Raw genomic sequence first — 15,417 nt, forward strand, 5'->3', positions numbered from 1 at the left:
TTTAAATCCCCGAACCCCCCGAACATTTCATTTTTCTACTTTACTAACTGTTACGACGCTCTCTAGCTTCGCAACAAACGATAAGTTAGATTCCTTCATGACAATCCCAAGCACAAAGTGTTCAATACTTTAATTGAACTTTAGTTTGCTTGTTGTCTACAGCAACGGATGTCAATGTTGTCAAGAATATTTCATTTTACTGCGCGTGAAAGAGCGTGAAACTTGGGACAAAATAAGTCAAAATTAATCAGAGTATTATGTTAAATTAAACCAGAATTTTACAAAACGTTTGTTATCAATTTTTTTGCAATTTATAGTGTGTCAGTAATTCTTGACGATTTAGAAAAATAAAAGGTTTTCTAGTTTAAAATGGACGAAGCCAGATATTTAAAAAGGTATAAAAATATTATTTTGAAAAAAATTTACTTTATTGTATTTATCGTTTTTCATTTATATTTATAGTTATTTATATTTTCATTATTGTATTTACTATATTGTATTCTTAGTTTGATAATTATCAGAGTTGTCACACAACCTGGAAAACCTGGAAATGTCAGGGAATTTTATAAACCTTAAAAAAAACCTGAAAAAGTCAGGAAATTTTTATCGGAATCCTGGAAAATTGTTGTTTTCTAAAGTTATTGTGTTTATTCTTCAAATCTAATACAAAACCTTCAAATTCTTCTATTTCTGGCAATAATTTTTCTTTTCAAATAACTAAAAATATTGAATGTTGGAAAAATTATAAATAAATGCAGAAATTCAATTATTTTCAAAAATTTTAATAAAATTCTTGGCTACATTTCAATTATTTAAATAAAATTTTCACACAATTCTGTGGAAACATTTAATTATTTTCATAAATGATAAAAATTTCACAGAAATTCAATTATTTACAAATTTTTTATAAATTATTCCATTATTTTCATAAATAATAAACTTTTTTTACAGAGTTTCAATTATTTACATAAATAATAAAATTCTTTTTAGGATTTTAATTATTTTCATTAATAATAAAACTCATTGTAGAATTTCAATTATTTTTAATACAATTTATATCGAATTCCACGAAAAATATTATTTATAGATTTTATTAAAATTCGACAAAAGAATTCAATTATTTAAGAATTTCAATTATTTTTAGAAATTTTAATAAAATTGTTTGCAAACTTCAATTATTTTCATAAATATATTCAGTAATAAATTCTTATCAACATTCAATTATTTTTAGGAATTTTAATAAAATTGTTTGCAAATTTCAATTATATTCATAAATAATAAAACTCATTGCAGAATTTCAATTATTTTTAATACAAGATTAAAAAATTCCTCGAAAAATGTAATTATTCTGAAAATTTGTTGTTATAATTCGTCATAAGAATTCAATTATTTAAAAATTTGTTGATAAAATTCTTTATGATAATTCAATTTTAAGAAATATTCAATTATTCAATAAATTATTTATTTTTGCATCTATTTAAATAATTGAATTCTCGTTGAATTTTATAATAAAAATTTATTTGAAAATGAATTTCAGTTAAAATTGTGAATTCTTTTCAAAATTTAAAAAAAATTCTCTTTGAAATTTCAATTATCTTTATAAATAATAAAACTCTTCTCCGAAATTCAATTATTTCCATAAATTTTAATAAAATTCTTGGCAAAATTTCAATTATTTTCAAGAATTTTCCAAAAGAATTCAATTATTTAAAAAATAATTTGATAAAATTCTAAACAAACGTTTAGAAATAATAAAAAATAAATAATAACAATAAATATAATAATAATAATAATAAAAAGTTTCCTGAAATTCAATTATTTACAATTTTTTCATAAATTTCTTCGCAATAATTAAATTATTTTCATAAATAATAAAACTCATCGCAGAATTTCAATTATTTTTAATTCAATTTTAATCGAATTCTACGAAAAATGTAATTGTTCTTAAATATTGTTGTTATAATTCGTCATAAGAATTTAATTATTATTCAATAAATTATTTATTTTTGTATCTATTTAAATAATTGATTTCTCGTTGAATTTTCTAATAAAAATTGATTTGAAAATGAATTTTAGTTAAAATTGTAGATAATAATTGAATATTAAAAGTATTATAGCGTGAATTTATAGAAATAATTGATTTTCGAAAAGGTTTGCAAATTAAAATCTTTGAAAATTTGAATCTTTAAAACCTTTTACTAACAATTCTGCAGAATTAATGTTTTTGGAAAAGTTTAATTTAATTTTTTTTGAAATTATTTGAAATTTTTTTTTCTAACGTAAAATTTAATTGTAAACAAATAGATTTGAAAATTCTCAAAGAAGATTTTTAAAAATTATTAAAAATAATTGATTTAAAGAAGAATTTTAGTTAAAAATTCTAGAAAATCAGAAAAAACAAAATTTATTAGTTATTTAATTTGGTAAATAGTAAATCTAGTTTTAAAAACCTGGAAAAATTCCGTTTTTCAACCTGGAAATCCTGGAAAAGTTAGGGAATTTCAAATGAGCAAAAGCGTGACAACCCTGATTATTAAATAATATGCGTTAGTATTTGAATTACAATTTTCTCCCCTTTTTTAAATTATAGAAAAATTAGATCTGGAACCTTGGACGTTCATCCGACAGAAAAGGCTTTAGTGGTGAATTATGACGTCGAGGCACTTATTTTAGGTGAATTAGGAGATCCTATGCTTGGAGACAGAAAGGTAATGAAAAGTTTTTATTATTTTTAAAAGTTATCATCCAAAGAAGCAAATTCTGAAAAACAAAACTGGTAAATAATTTCTTATCGTTAAATTAAAATAAAATTGCTTTATACAATTACTTTTATTTCACGCAGGAATGTCAAAAAATTATCCGACTGAAAAGTTTGAATACAGACACAAATGTAGCTTTATTAGCGAAAGAAGTGATTGAAAAATGTTCCTTAATTCATGAATCAAAATTACATGAAGTAGAGCAGCTTATTTATTATCTGCAAAATCGACGTTCGAACAACGATGGTATGATTTTATTTTTAGAAATTTATCAACATTTAGAATCTAGAAACTGTTGAAAGAAAGGTAAAAGGTAATAAATATTTTTTCTTTAAAGGTTACGAAGTTAATGCACAACCACCGAGACCAACGTCGACAAATTCAATGAACAATGAAAACAACAGTTCGGAACGTGCTGTTATCAGTAATATTGACAGTTACATTGAATTACTCTATGAAGAAATTCCAGACAAAGTCAAGGGTTCTTCACTTATTTTGCAATTGGCGAGAATACCGGATAACTTATTAGAACTCGCTAAAAATGGTAATTCAAACGAGAGGAATATGTTAAAAAAATAGAAATTTTTTAACAAGTATAAGCTTGGAATATTGAATTATAATTTTCTCTTTTTAGAATCATTATTGAGCGCTTTGGCGAGAGTTCTGAGGGAAGACTGGAGGCGTAGTATTGAACTCTCCACGAATATTATTTATATATTTTTCTGCTTCTCTACCTACACACGTTTTCATAACATTGTCTTGGAATACAGAGTAAGTGGCAATATTCACTTGAATGGAAAATCATTTTTCAGGGAAGTCAGGAAATTCAGGGAACTTTATTAAAAGTACAGTAAAAAATTAAGTTTCAAAATTAATTGAATTTTAAAAGAGTTGCGTTTACAGTTTTCATAAATAGATCAACTTCAAAAGGTATTTTAAATTAAAAATTTTAGAAAATTTCAGTTTTGAATTAATTTTTAATTAATAAATTAATTAATTTTAAATTAATTTAATTAGAAATTTTAATGAATTTCGATTTTTCAAAAATTTTAATAATTTAAATTCTTCTGAACTTAGTTACATTTCTTAATAATATATTTAATTTATTATTAAAAATAATAGATTTATATAAGAATTTTATTTAACCTTCGCGCTACCAAGATTTTAAGTCATTAATCAAGATTTTCCTTGCTTACGAGAAGTTTAGAGCATTATATGTAAAAGCCTTGAAAGATTTAAACCTTTTTTGCAATAAATAAATAAAAAACACAGAGGTTACCCCGGATAAACCTTGGAAGTCCGCGTATACAAAAATGTTTAGTAACACGAAGGTTAAAAACACTAAAAAAATTGAATTTTGTAGAAATTCGTTGCAAAAATTCAATTATAGTCAAAATTAACAAAATTCTTCGCAGAAATTCAATTATGTTCGAAAATTCAAAACAATTCCCGTCAAAAATTCAATTATCTTCATAAATAATAAAATTCTAGTCCGAAATTCAATTATTTCCAAAAATTTTAACAAAACTAGGCAAAATTTCAATTATTTTCAAAAAAGTTTTCTTAATTCAATGATTCTCCATATCTATACCAACTATTTTATTAAAATTTCCCAAGAGAATTCATTTATTTAAAAAAAATTTAATAACATTCTTTGCAAACATTTAATTATTTTCATAAAAAATAAAAATTTTACAGAAATTCTATTATTTACAAATTTTTTATAAATTTCTTCACAATGATTCCATTATTTTCATAAATAATAAACTTTTTCTTCCGAGATTCAAATTATTTTCATAAATAATAAAATTCATCTCAGAAGTTCAATTATTATTTTTAATACTATTTTAGTCAAACTCCTGGAAAATTTAATTATTCTTAAAAATTTTATAAAATTATTTTAAAATTTGTTGATAAAATTCTTTATTACAATTCAATTTTAGGAAATAATTAATTATTAAATAAATTATTTATTTTTGTATTGAAATAATTGAAACTATTGTATATTGAAAGCATTATAACATGAATTTCAAGAGATTTTCAAAAATAATTGAATTTTGAAAACGTTTCAAATTCAACAAAAATCAAAATTCTTCTCTGAAATTCAATTATTTTCAGAAATTTTAATAAAATTCTTGGAAATTTTCAATTATTTAAAATAAAATTTTCTCAATTCATTCTCAATCAATTTTTTTTTTATAAAAGTCTTCAAAAGATTTCAATTATTTTCACAAATAAAAAACTTTTTCACGGGAATTCAATTGTTTTCACCGAAATTCAATTGTTTTCACCAAAATTCAATTATTTTCACCGGAATTCAATTATTTTCGTAAATAATAAAACTCATCGAATAATTGAAATTTTGTACAATTTAATTGAAAATAATTGATTTTTTTCAAGTATTTTATTACAATTTTTGAAAATCAACTTTTAAAGAATTTTCAAAAGAATTGAATTCTCAAAAAATTTAATGAAAAATCTTGAAGTGTAAGTTTAAAAATAAACATTCATGAAAATTAGCTTCTAAAAATTATATATATATAAAAATATTTTTTTAAAAATTTATTATAGAATTTTTCTATTCTAATTATTTAAAATTAATTAATTTTCAATATTTTCAATTACGTATTTCCGAAAATTCAAATACGTACAAGAAATAAGAACATTAACATTTTTTAGAATTATTTTTAACATTTTGGAGAAAACAATCATGTAATTATTTAAAAATAATTATTTTTAAAAAATTAATTATAAAAATTTCTTTATTATAATTTTTTGAAAATATTATAACTTATAATAACTTTTGTAGTTACAGTTACAATTATTACAAAGAATTGAATTTTAGTAAATAAATAATTGAACTCTCGAAGAACTTTCGGAAAATTATTAAAAATTAATATATAGATAATAATTGATTTAAAGATGAAGTTTAGTTATAATTGTAATTTTAGTTATAGTTGTAATTTTTAGAAATTATTAAATTTCAGAAGCTTTAAAATTAAAATTTTTTGAATTTAATTTCCCGTGAAAAACAATTGAGAAGTATTTAAATATTTATTTAGCAAAATTATTCAATTTTCGAATAATTGAATTTAGAAATCAGTGAAAGGGGAAAATGAGGGAAATACAAAATAAAATTTAAATAAACAACTTTTTCGATTTTTTTTCTATTTTTAATCGTCTAAAGCGACTTTTTTTGCGTCTTAAAGTCGATTCAAGGCCTGTTTTTAATTTTAATGAAAAAATTACAAATTCCTCAGATTGGTTCCCTCTGCATGGACATAATTGATTTCGAATTGCAACGATACGATCAGTGGCGTGACGACATGGAAAAACATAAACGTCACTTTGAATCAAATACAGGACTTTTACTATTTCCCACAAATAACGGCAGTGACATTGGCGATAAAAAAATGAAATTTTTCGATGATATTTGGAATGCCGATAGTCCATTAGAATTCGAAGTGAATAGCAATAGTAAAAAATTCAAAGAAGTCGATATGTCCTCGCTAAAAATTCCCGAATGTGAAGTGAAACGTTTGAAAGATGAACTTGAAAAGAATCGAAAAAAATTTAAGAGTCTCACCAAAAAACAGGAACAATTACTCCGAGGTACATATTTTATGAATATTCACACTTTATTAATTAACATATTTTTTCCATTTCATAAAAATTGTTTCAGTTGCTTTCTATTTACTGTTGAATATCGCCGAGAATACGGAAGTTGAGAGGAAAATGCGTAAGAAAAATGTTATTGGAATGCTAATAAAAACTCTGGACAGATTTAACAGTGATTTACTAATTTTGGTGGTGACATTTCTTAAAAAATTGGCCATTTTTCGCGAAAATAAAGATCTTATGGTAATGAATTTATTTTCGAAGAAATGAAAGAATTTATTCTTTTTTTAAATTTAAATGTCATGTGTAAATTATTTCTGTTATTTACAGGCTGAGGAAAATGTCATCGAGAAAGTGCCGAAATTGTTGCAGACAAATAATTCCGATCTACTTTTGTGCACATTAAAACTCTTATTCAATCTTTCGTTTGACACGAAAATGAGAGGAAAAATGATCCGCGTGGGATTATTACCAAGATTAATAAAATTCTTAACAAACGGCGAGATAAAGAATAAGTCAACAATTCTTGGATTATTGTATCATGCGAGCATGGATGATAAAGTTAAGGCAATGTTTCCAAATACTGATTGCGTTCCAATGGTACAGTATAATTCATGTTTAATATACATTCTTTAGGCGCATGAATATTTTCTAAATGTCATTTGAACGAACTGACATTTTAACGAAATGTCATTCAATCGAACTGTCCTTTTGACGAAATGACATTTAACCGAATTGACTTTTTAATGAATTGAAATTTTAACGATTATCTTTATTTCATAGTGTGATTTATGCAAAAACATTAATTCGCAAAATTTCAATTTTTCGCATAAGTGACAATTCGTAAAAAATTTTTTGTATTTTGCATTTTTGTATTTTGTTTATTATTTTTAAAATTTTTGTATTCCAAATAATAACGATTCGAAAAAATGACAATTGGCATAAGTATTCGGATAGTTGATAATTCGTCGAAGAATTTTATAAATTATGAAGCTAATTTAACTCTTAATAAGAATTGGATTTAAATTTTCGGAAATATTTGCATTTTTTCGAAGAATTTAATAAAAATTGTATTGAAAATATTTTAATTCTCTTATATAATTTAATCAAAATTTTCAAAATAATTGAATCTTTGCGAAGAATTTTATTATTTAGGAAAAGAATTACATTTTTCAAAGCATTTAATTAAATTTTTATACTTATATGAAGAATTTAATTAAATTTCTTTAAAATAATAAAACTCCTGCTAAGAATTTTATTAAAATTCTTTAAAATAATTAAATTCCCGATAAAAATTTTATAAATTATTATAAATATAATTGAAATCTTGTTAAGAATTTAATTGAAAATTTCGAAAATAATTGAATTTTTATCAGAAGTTTAATCAAAATTCTATTGAGACTATTTCAATTCTCATAAAGAATTCAATGAAAATTTTTCAATATTGTTCAATTTCCATGAAAAAGTTTATCAAATTATTGAAAATAATTTAATTCTTTTGAGAAATTCTAATGAAATTGTATTGAAAATAATTGAATTTCTGCGAAGAATTTTATGAAATTTTTTAAAATAATTGAATTTTCTGACAGAAATTGAAATTGTATTGAAAATAATTGAATTCCTGCGAAAAATTTTATAATTTATGAAAATGATTGAAATTTCGATATATTTAATTAAACGTGTATTGAAAACATTTCCATTCTCGTATAGAATTTATTCAAAATTTTTCAAAATAATTGCATTTTTGTTAAGAATTTAATAAAATGTTTCAAAAAATTTAATTTTTTTAAGAATGTAATTCAAATTGTATTGAAAATAATTCAATTCATATGAACAATTATATCAAATTTTTTAATATAACTTTAATTTTTGAAAAGAATTTTACTATTTTGGAAAAGAATGTAATTTTTTTGAAGCATTTAATAATTTTTTTTTACTTATAAAGAATTTACTTGAAATTTGTCAAAATAATAAAATTTTTGCGACGATTTTTATTAACATTTTTTCAAGTAATTCAATACCCATAAATAATTTTATTAAAAAATTTCAAAGAATTTGAATTTCTAAGAAGAATTTTTTCAAAATTCTTTAAAATAATAAAATTTCTGCAAAGAATTTGATTAATCGTAAAAGTAGTTCAATTCACATAAATAATTTTATCAAAATTTTTCATAATAATTGGATTTTTCATGAAGAATTTTATTATTTACGAAAAAAATTGAATTTTTTCAAAGCATTCAATTACATTTTTTTCTTATAACGAATTTTATTGAATTTTTCCAAATAATTAAATTCCTGCAAAGAATTTTATAAATTATGGAAATATTTGAAATCTTGTTAAGAATTTAATTTTAATTTTCGGAAATACTTCAATTTTTTCGAGGAATTTAATTGAAAATATTTCAATTCTCATAAAGAGTTTTATCAACATTTTTCAAAATAATTCAATTTTTGCGAAGAATTTTGTGAAATTTTTCAAAACAATAGAATTTATTTAAGAAATTCCACTGAAATTGTATTGAAAATAATTGAATTTCTGAGAAAAATTTTATAAATTATGAAAATAATTGAAATCTTGTTAAGAATTTAATTAAAAATTTTGAAAATAATTGAATTTTTTCCAGGAATTTAATTAAAATTGTATTGAGAATATTTCAATTCTCATAAAGAATTAAATGAAAAATTTTCAATTTCTGCAAAGAATTTTATCAAATTATTAAAGATAATTGAATTCTTTTGTGAAATTTGAATAAAATTGTATTGAAAATAAATGAATTCCTGCGAAGAATTTTATTAATAAAGTTTTAGAAAACAATAAATAATTATAATTAATTAGTAAACTATAAGTAATACATGAATTTTTTAAAAATTTATTATGAATTTGAAATTATTCCAAAATTGAAATTATCATTTGAAAATAAATTTTTTTAATTTGCATAATAATAATAAACGAAATCATCGGTCCAATGACATTTAGAAAATATTCATGCGCCTCTATTTTTTTTTATTAATTACTCAATTTAAGAATTTAAAAAACTTTAAAGAAGTTTCTAATTTTTGAAGAAATTCAACTTTATTAATTTTTACTAATTTTCAGCTAACAGACATGTTATTAACGGATTCCGGTGACGAGCGACATAAACCAGAATTACTCGCGTTGTGCATTAACTTGGCATTGAATAATAAAAATGCTCAGCTGATGGTTGAAAATAATCGATTGCAAAAATTGATTAAAAAGGCTTTCAGAAATCAGGATGCATTAATTATGAAAATGATTAGAAACATATCGCAGCATGATTCGACTAAAGAAAATTTTGTTGTAAGTTGACGAAGACAAAATTTAAATTACATTTTCCATTTTATTGTACGAAAATAATTGAAAAATTTCAAATCCATAGGATTTTGTTGGAGATTTTGCAATGGCGGTTAATCAATCGGACTCTCAGGATTTTGTTCTCGAAATTGTTGGAATAATGGGGAATTTAACATTAGATTTGGCATACTCACAAATTCTTCAAACATGCAAACTCGTTCCTTGGATACGTAATAATCTCGTACCCGGTAAATTATATTTAATTTTTTCTTATCTTTAATCTTTCCGCATTGATCGAATTTATTTCTTGACAAATCATTTTCTTTAAATTGAAATTCTATTTTTTCTAAAGTTAAAGATAAATTTTTAACTAAAAAATCAATTTTTGATTCAAAACAATATTATGTATTGATTGAAACATTGAAAAATTGAAACGTTGAACTTTCAAAATTGAGAGTTAAGTAGATTTTTGAAAAAAACAACAATATAAACATTTTGGTTAAATTTTTTATTTTCAGGAAAGGCGAAAGATGATTTAGTTTTAGAAATTGTGATATTTTTGGGCACTTCCGCTACTGATGAGGATTGTGCGCAATTAATGTGCAAAGCAGATATTCTCCTGTCGCTTATTGAATTGCTAAAAGGTTTGTGAAATTTTTGGAATACATGGAGAAAAAGTAAACTAAATTTTAGAAATAAGATAATAAAATCAATATTTAATATCAATATTAATCTTCTTCTATCTATATTAATAATCGTTGTATTCCGGTAATCTGTTCGCAGTTTGAAGTTCGTTGCTGTTTGCTTTTTGGTTTCCTAAATTATTAAATAATTTTCCTTTTTAAATGTTTTCAATTTTAAAGTTAATGTACCGAAAAACATTGAATTCTTGCAAAGTATTTATCAAAAAATTTGAAAATAATTTAATTGAATTCAAGAATTTTATCAACATTTTTTTAACAATTGAATTCTTTCGAGAAAACGTTATTAAAATTGAATTGAAATTATATAAAAATTATCCATAAAAAATTAAATTCTTTTAAACAACTTTATTAGAGTTTTTGGAAATAATTACAAGAAGAATTTTATTATTTACAAAAATAATTTTGAATTCTTGCCAAGAATTTTACAATTTATAAAAATAATTGAATTGTTTTGAATAATTTTATAAGAATTGTTGAAAATAATTGAATTCCTCCGAAACATTTTATTATTTATAAAAATATTTTAATTCTTGCGAAGAATTTTTTTATTTATGAAAATAATTGAATTTTTTAGGAGGGTTTTAAAATTATTTATAAGAATAATTAAATTGTTTCGAAGAATTTTATTTGAATTTCTGAAAATAATAGAATTTTTTGAAGGAATTTTATAAAAAATTTCAAAAATAATGATTTTTTTAAACGAATTTCATAAAAATTGTCGAAAATAATTGAATTTATATTAAAATTCTCGAAAATAATCGAATTTAATTAAAATTTTTTTAAATAATTGTATTCTTTCGAAAATTTTTTAAAAATTGTATTAAAAATAATTGAATTGCTTTAAAAAATATTATTATTTATGAGAATAATGAAATTCTTGCGGAAAATTTTATTATAATTTTTGACTAATATTAAACATGAATATTTAATATTATGTACCTACTTAATAAGTGAATTCTTTAAATTTGGAATCTGTAATCATTCAAAAATTGATGTTTATTCTTAAAAATATAAAGTTTTTAATTTATAAAATAATTATCAATGGAATATTTCGTTTCGCGCACTGGCGCGTGTATAATTTGCTAGTTAAAATATTAATTAATGAACGAAATTTGACAGCAAAACAAGAGGATGATGAAATAGTTCTACAGATCATATACGTTTTTTACCAAATCTCGAAACACGATTTAACCAGAGACTATCTAATTCGTGAAACAGGTACTAATTTTTTTCCATTATCATCAAAATGTTTAATTTCAATTTTTCATCTACTAAAAACTATTAACTTTTTTTTTTTTTGCAGAAGCCCCAGGATATTTAATAGACTTAATGCACGACAAAAATTCTGCGATAAGAAAAGTTTGTGAAGTGTGTCTAGATCTGATAGCAGTAAGTATTTTACAGTATATAATAAATAATAATTTTATACAAAAAATCAATGGAGAAGTAAAAAAGAATTTCATAAAATTTTAGATGTACGATAAAGATTGGGCGTCACGTATTAAAGTGGAAAAATTCCGTTCTCACAATCAACAGTGGATTGAAATGGTTGAATCAATTGTGATTGATCCGGCAAATCATATATTATCGGGAGATGACGAAGATGATAATTTACCTCCATTCCTAAGTGGTGATCTACTGAAACACACAATGTTGTTCCCTTCCGGTAAATATTTACGAATTGTTCTCAAAAAACTACTACTTAAATTAATTACATTTTAAAAACGAACATTAATTTATAGGAATTTCAGCAAGCTTCAATATTACAGACGACGGTGAATCGGTGACGAAAGCTTCATCAGAGTCTTCAGAAAATCCTAGTCGCCCAATCAGTCGGTAAGAATAAAACAAATTTTATTAAAACAGAAGGCATTATTTAATGCCCATTGTGTAAAAAATAATATTATTTCTTTCAAATACAGGGTTGCCACAAAAATTGAATTTTTCGTTTTCCCTAATATCCAGACAAAATTTTGACTTTTTCCCTGACCCTAAGGAATATTCTGATTCACTCTAAAAATTATTAGATACTCAAAAAAAAATTCTATTACATTTATTTACAAATTTCTTTTAATCGGAAAATTATTCGAAAACATTAATAACTTGATTTTTAAAAAAAATATTTAATCATCATTATTTTTTTATAGGAATACAGATTTTCAAAAATTTTAAATTCAAACCTTTTTCAAGTTCAACAACTTATAAGAATATTAGATATTATAAAACATGAAGACCGAGTAATAAAATCATTTGACGATTTTTAATAAAATTTTTAAGCATAATTGAATTTTTCGCGAAATTCGATTAAAATTGTATTAAAAATAATTAAAATTCTGCGATGAGTTTTATTTAAGAAAATAATTGAATTACTAAAAATAATTGAATTCTAGTGAAAAATTTAAAACAATTAATTGTTTTCGAAAAAATGTATGACAATTTTTTTTAAATATTTGAATTTCCCGCTAAATTAATTAATCAATTAATTTGTTGAATTCTTTTGTGAAATTTTATTAAAATAGTAGATATTCAAAAGTCAAGAATTTTATTATTTTTTGAATTAATTGAATTTTTGAGAAGAATTTTGCTAATTATAAAGAGAATTGAAATCTTGACGAGAAATAAAAAAAAATTGAAAATAATTATATTTCAGAGAAGAATTGTATTACTTTTTAAAATAATTGAATTCTTATGAAATTTTTATTCTTTATGAAAATAAAATTTAATCATTGCGAAGAAATTTATTTATTTTATTTATAAAAAATAAATGCAAGTAATTGAGTTCTTTTGAAAAATTTTATTAAAATAGTAGTTATTTAAAATCGTTGAATTGAGGAAAATTTTTAAAAATAATTGAATTTCTAGGAAGAATTCTGATATTTATTGAGATCATTGAATTCTTTCGAAGAATTGCGTTACAATTCTTAAAATAATATTAAATCCATATTAAAAAATTCAATTAATTTCAACAGAATTGGAATAAAAATTTTTTAAATAAATTAGTTCTACAGAATTATTAATTAAAAGTATGAAAAATCCAGATTTTTTAAAGATTTGAATTTGAAATGTTTTCAAAATTCAATTGTTTCTGAAAATTTCTAAAAATTCAATTATAATCTAAAATTTTTAGCCGACATTCATTTTTAAATCATTTTTTATTAGAATTTCCTACAAGAATTCAATTTTTTAAATATACAAAAATAAAATTAGTTTAATGAATAATTAAATGTCTCTTAAAATTGAATTCTTATAAAGAATTTTATCAATAAAATTTGAAAAAAAATTGAATTTTTTCGACTAATTTTAATATAATTTTTACGAATAATTACATTTTTCGAGGAATTCGATTAAAATTGTATTTAAAATAATTGAAATTCTGTGACGAGTTTTATTACCTATTTATGAAAATAATTGAATCCCTGTAAAAAATATTTATTATTTATGAAAATGTTAAAATTATTGCGAAGAAATTTATAAAACAATTTGTAAATAATTGAATTCCTGTGAAATTTATATTATTTATGAAAATAATTAAGTGTTTGCGTAGAATTTTATTAAAATTTTGTCAAATAATTGAATTCTTTTGGAAAATTTTATTAATATACCTAATGGATATTTAAAGTCATTTAATTCAGGAAAATTTTTGAACATAATTGAATTTCTGCAAAAATTTTTATTACTTTTGAAAATAATTAAATTTCTGCAATCATTTGTAACTTCTCCAAAATTCAAGTTTTTAAGTGTGTTTAACTAAAATTTTTCTATAAATCCATTATTTTTAAAAATTAAGTAAATATATACATTAAAAAATTTAACTATAATTTCATAAGAATTCGAAATATTACAATTTTTCAAAAAACTAAGTTCTTTAAAATTTCTTTTTAAATTCAATCAAAATTGAAATTTTCTAAAATTTCAAATTGAAACCTTTTGAAGTTCAGCTACTTATAAAAAGTATAAACTCAACTCTTTTAAAGTAATTCATTTATTTTTGAAATATTTAAGTAAAATTATTCATTAAATAATTAATAATTTAATGATATTGTTCTTCAAGAATGAAGTTATTAAAAAAGAAATTATTGTCAGAAATGGAAAAAATTGAAGGTTTTGTATTAGAATTCTTGGTAATAATTACGAGGCAAACAAAAAAGATACAAAAATTCAGAATTTTCTTATGAATTCTAAAAGTTAATTTTTTTCCAGTACTTTTCCCTAATTTCCCTGACCTGTGGCAACCCTGTGCAATAAATTCGAAGCAATTTTTATATTTTCCACTATTTGACGATTAATATTTGTACAGATACAGCAGAGACATTGACGATTTGAACGAATTAATGGCACGATCCAAGTCACGAATTTCTCTTGGTTCAGTCAGTATCGATGACTTTTATCCTCAGCAAAATTCCAAGTCGAAGTTTACCGAATCGGAAAGTACACACGTTTTGATATAAGAAAAAGTAATTTTGTCCATTTCACTTAATTTGATGTTATTCATTTATGTTATGCTTTCATTAAGCACTGTGCCATTATTTTTAATATTACAACTTTTATAAAAAAGATAGTGTAACGAATCGAAAGCGTAGATAGAGAAGAGAAAAGCGAGAATGTAAAACGACAAAAATGGAATAATTTCTCCTAATATGAGACTTGTTAATTAATATTTAACGATTCGATTTTTATTTTTTAAAAAAAAGCAATAACGTAAACGAAACTAATTCTAGTCAAAAACAGCAATGCATTTCTCTCAGTATTTATTTTTGCAATTTAGTCAATGTTTTTTATTTGAACTTTTTTGAAAAAAATGTTTTCAACATGAAAAAAAAACTATATGTATTTTAAAATAATATTTTGAATCTAGACTGTAAAATAAATAATTAGAATTATCGTATTTATTGGTACAATAAAGTTAGATTATTTACTATAGAAAATTGGAGTTTTACTATGTATCTTTATTTATTTATTTATAAAACAATTGTAAAATTTTATGAATTTTTTTTTTATTTTTGTGTTTTTGTTGTGTGAAATG

General features: G+C 21.7%; 1 protein-coding gene across 1 annotated transcript; it reads left to right on the forward strand.

Moving 5' to 3' along the window:
* The first annotated feature begins 134 nt into the window (after positions 1–134).
* LOC122510874 (kinesin-associated protein 3) lies at positions 135–15,319 on the forward strand. The gene is made up of 16 exons (XM_043625817.1): positions 135–395; positions 2,591–2,708; positions 2,843–3,005; positions 3,097–3,303; positions 3,394–3,530; positions 6,020–6,371; positions 6,442–6,620; positions 6,708–6,977; positions 9,475–9,696; positions 9,776–9,938; positions 10,209–10,334; positions 11,514–11,612; positions 11,698–11,783; positions 11,868–12,060; positions 12,137–12,230; positions 14,692–15,319. The coding sequence occupies exons 1-16, from the start codon at positions 370–372 to the stop codon at positions 14,840–14,842; spliced, it is 2,586 nt and encodes an 861-aa protein (XP_043481752.1). The 5' UTR covers positions 135–369; the 3' UTR covers positions 14,843–15,319.
* The last annotated feature ends 98 nt before the right edge of the window (positions 15,320–15,417 follow it).

The sequence above is a fragment of the Leptopilina heterotoma genome, unplaced genomic scaffold (assembly GCF_015476425.1).
Source record: "Leptopilina heterotoma isolate Lh14 unplaced genomic scaffold, ASM1547642v1 Lhet_121, whole genome shotgun sequence".
NCBI classification, from domain to species: domain Eukaryota; kingdom Metazoa; phylum Arthropoda; class Insecta; order Hymenoptera; family Figitidae; genus Leptopilina; species Leptopilina heterotoma.

Coding starts and splice junctions, on each gene's coding strand:
- LOC122510874 (XM_043625817.1), top strand. CDS start 370: ATGGACGAAGCCAGATATTTAAAAAG. Junction 10,335..11,513: donor GCTTATTGAATTGCTAAAAG/GTTTGTGAAATT, acceptor GAAATTTGACAG/CAAAACAAGAGGATGATGAA. Junction 11,613..11,697: donor CTATCTAATTCGTGAAACAG/GTACTAATTTTT, acceptor TTTTTTTTGCAG/AAGCCCCAGGATATTTAATA.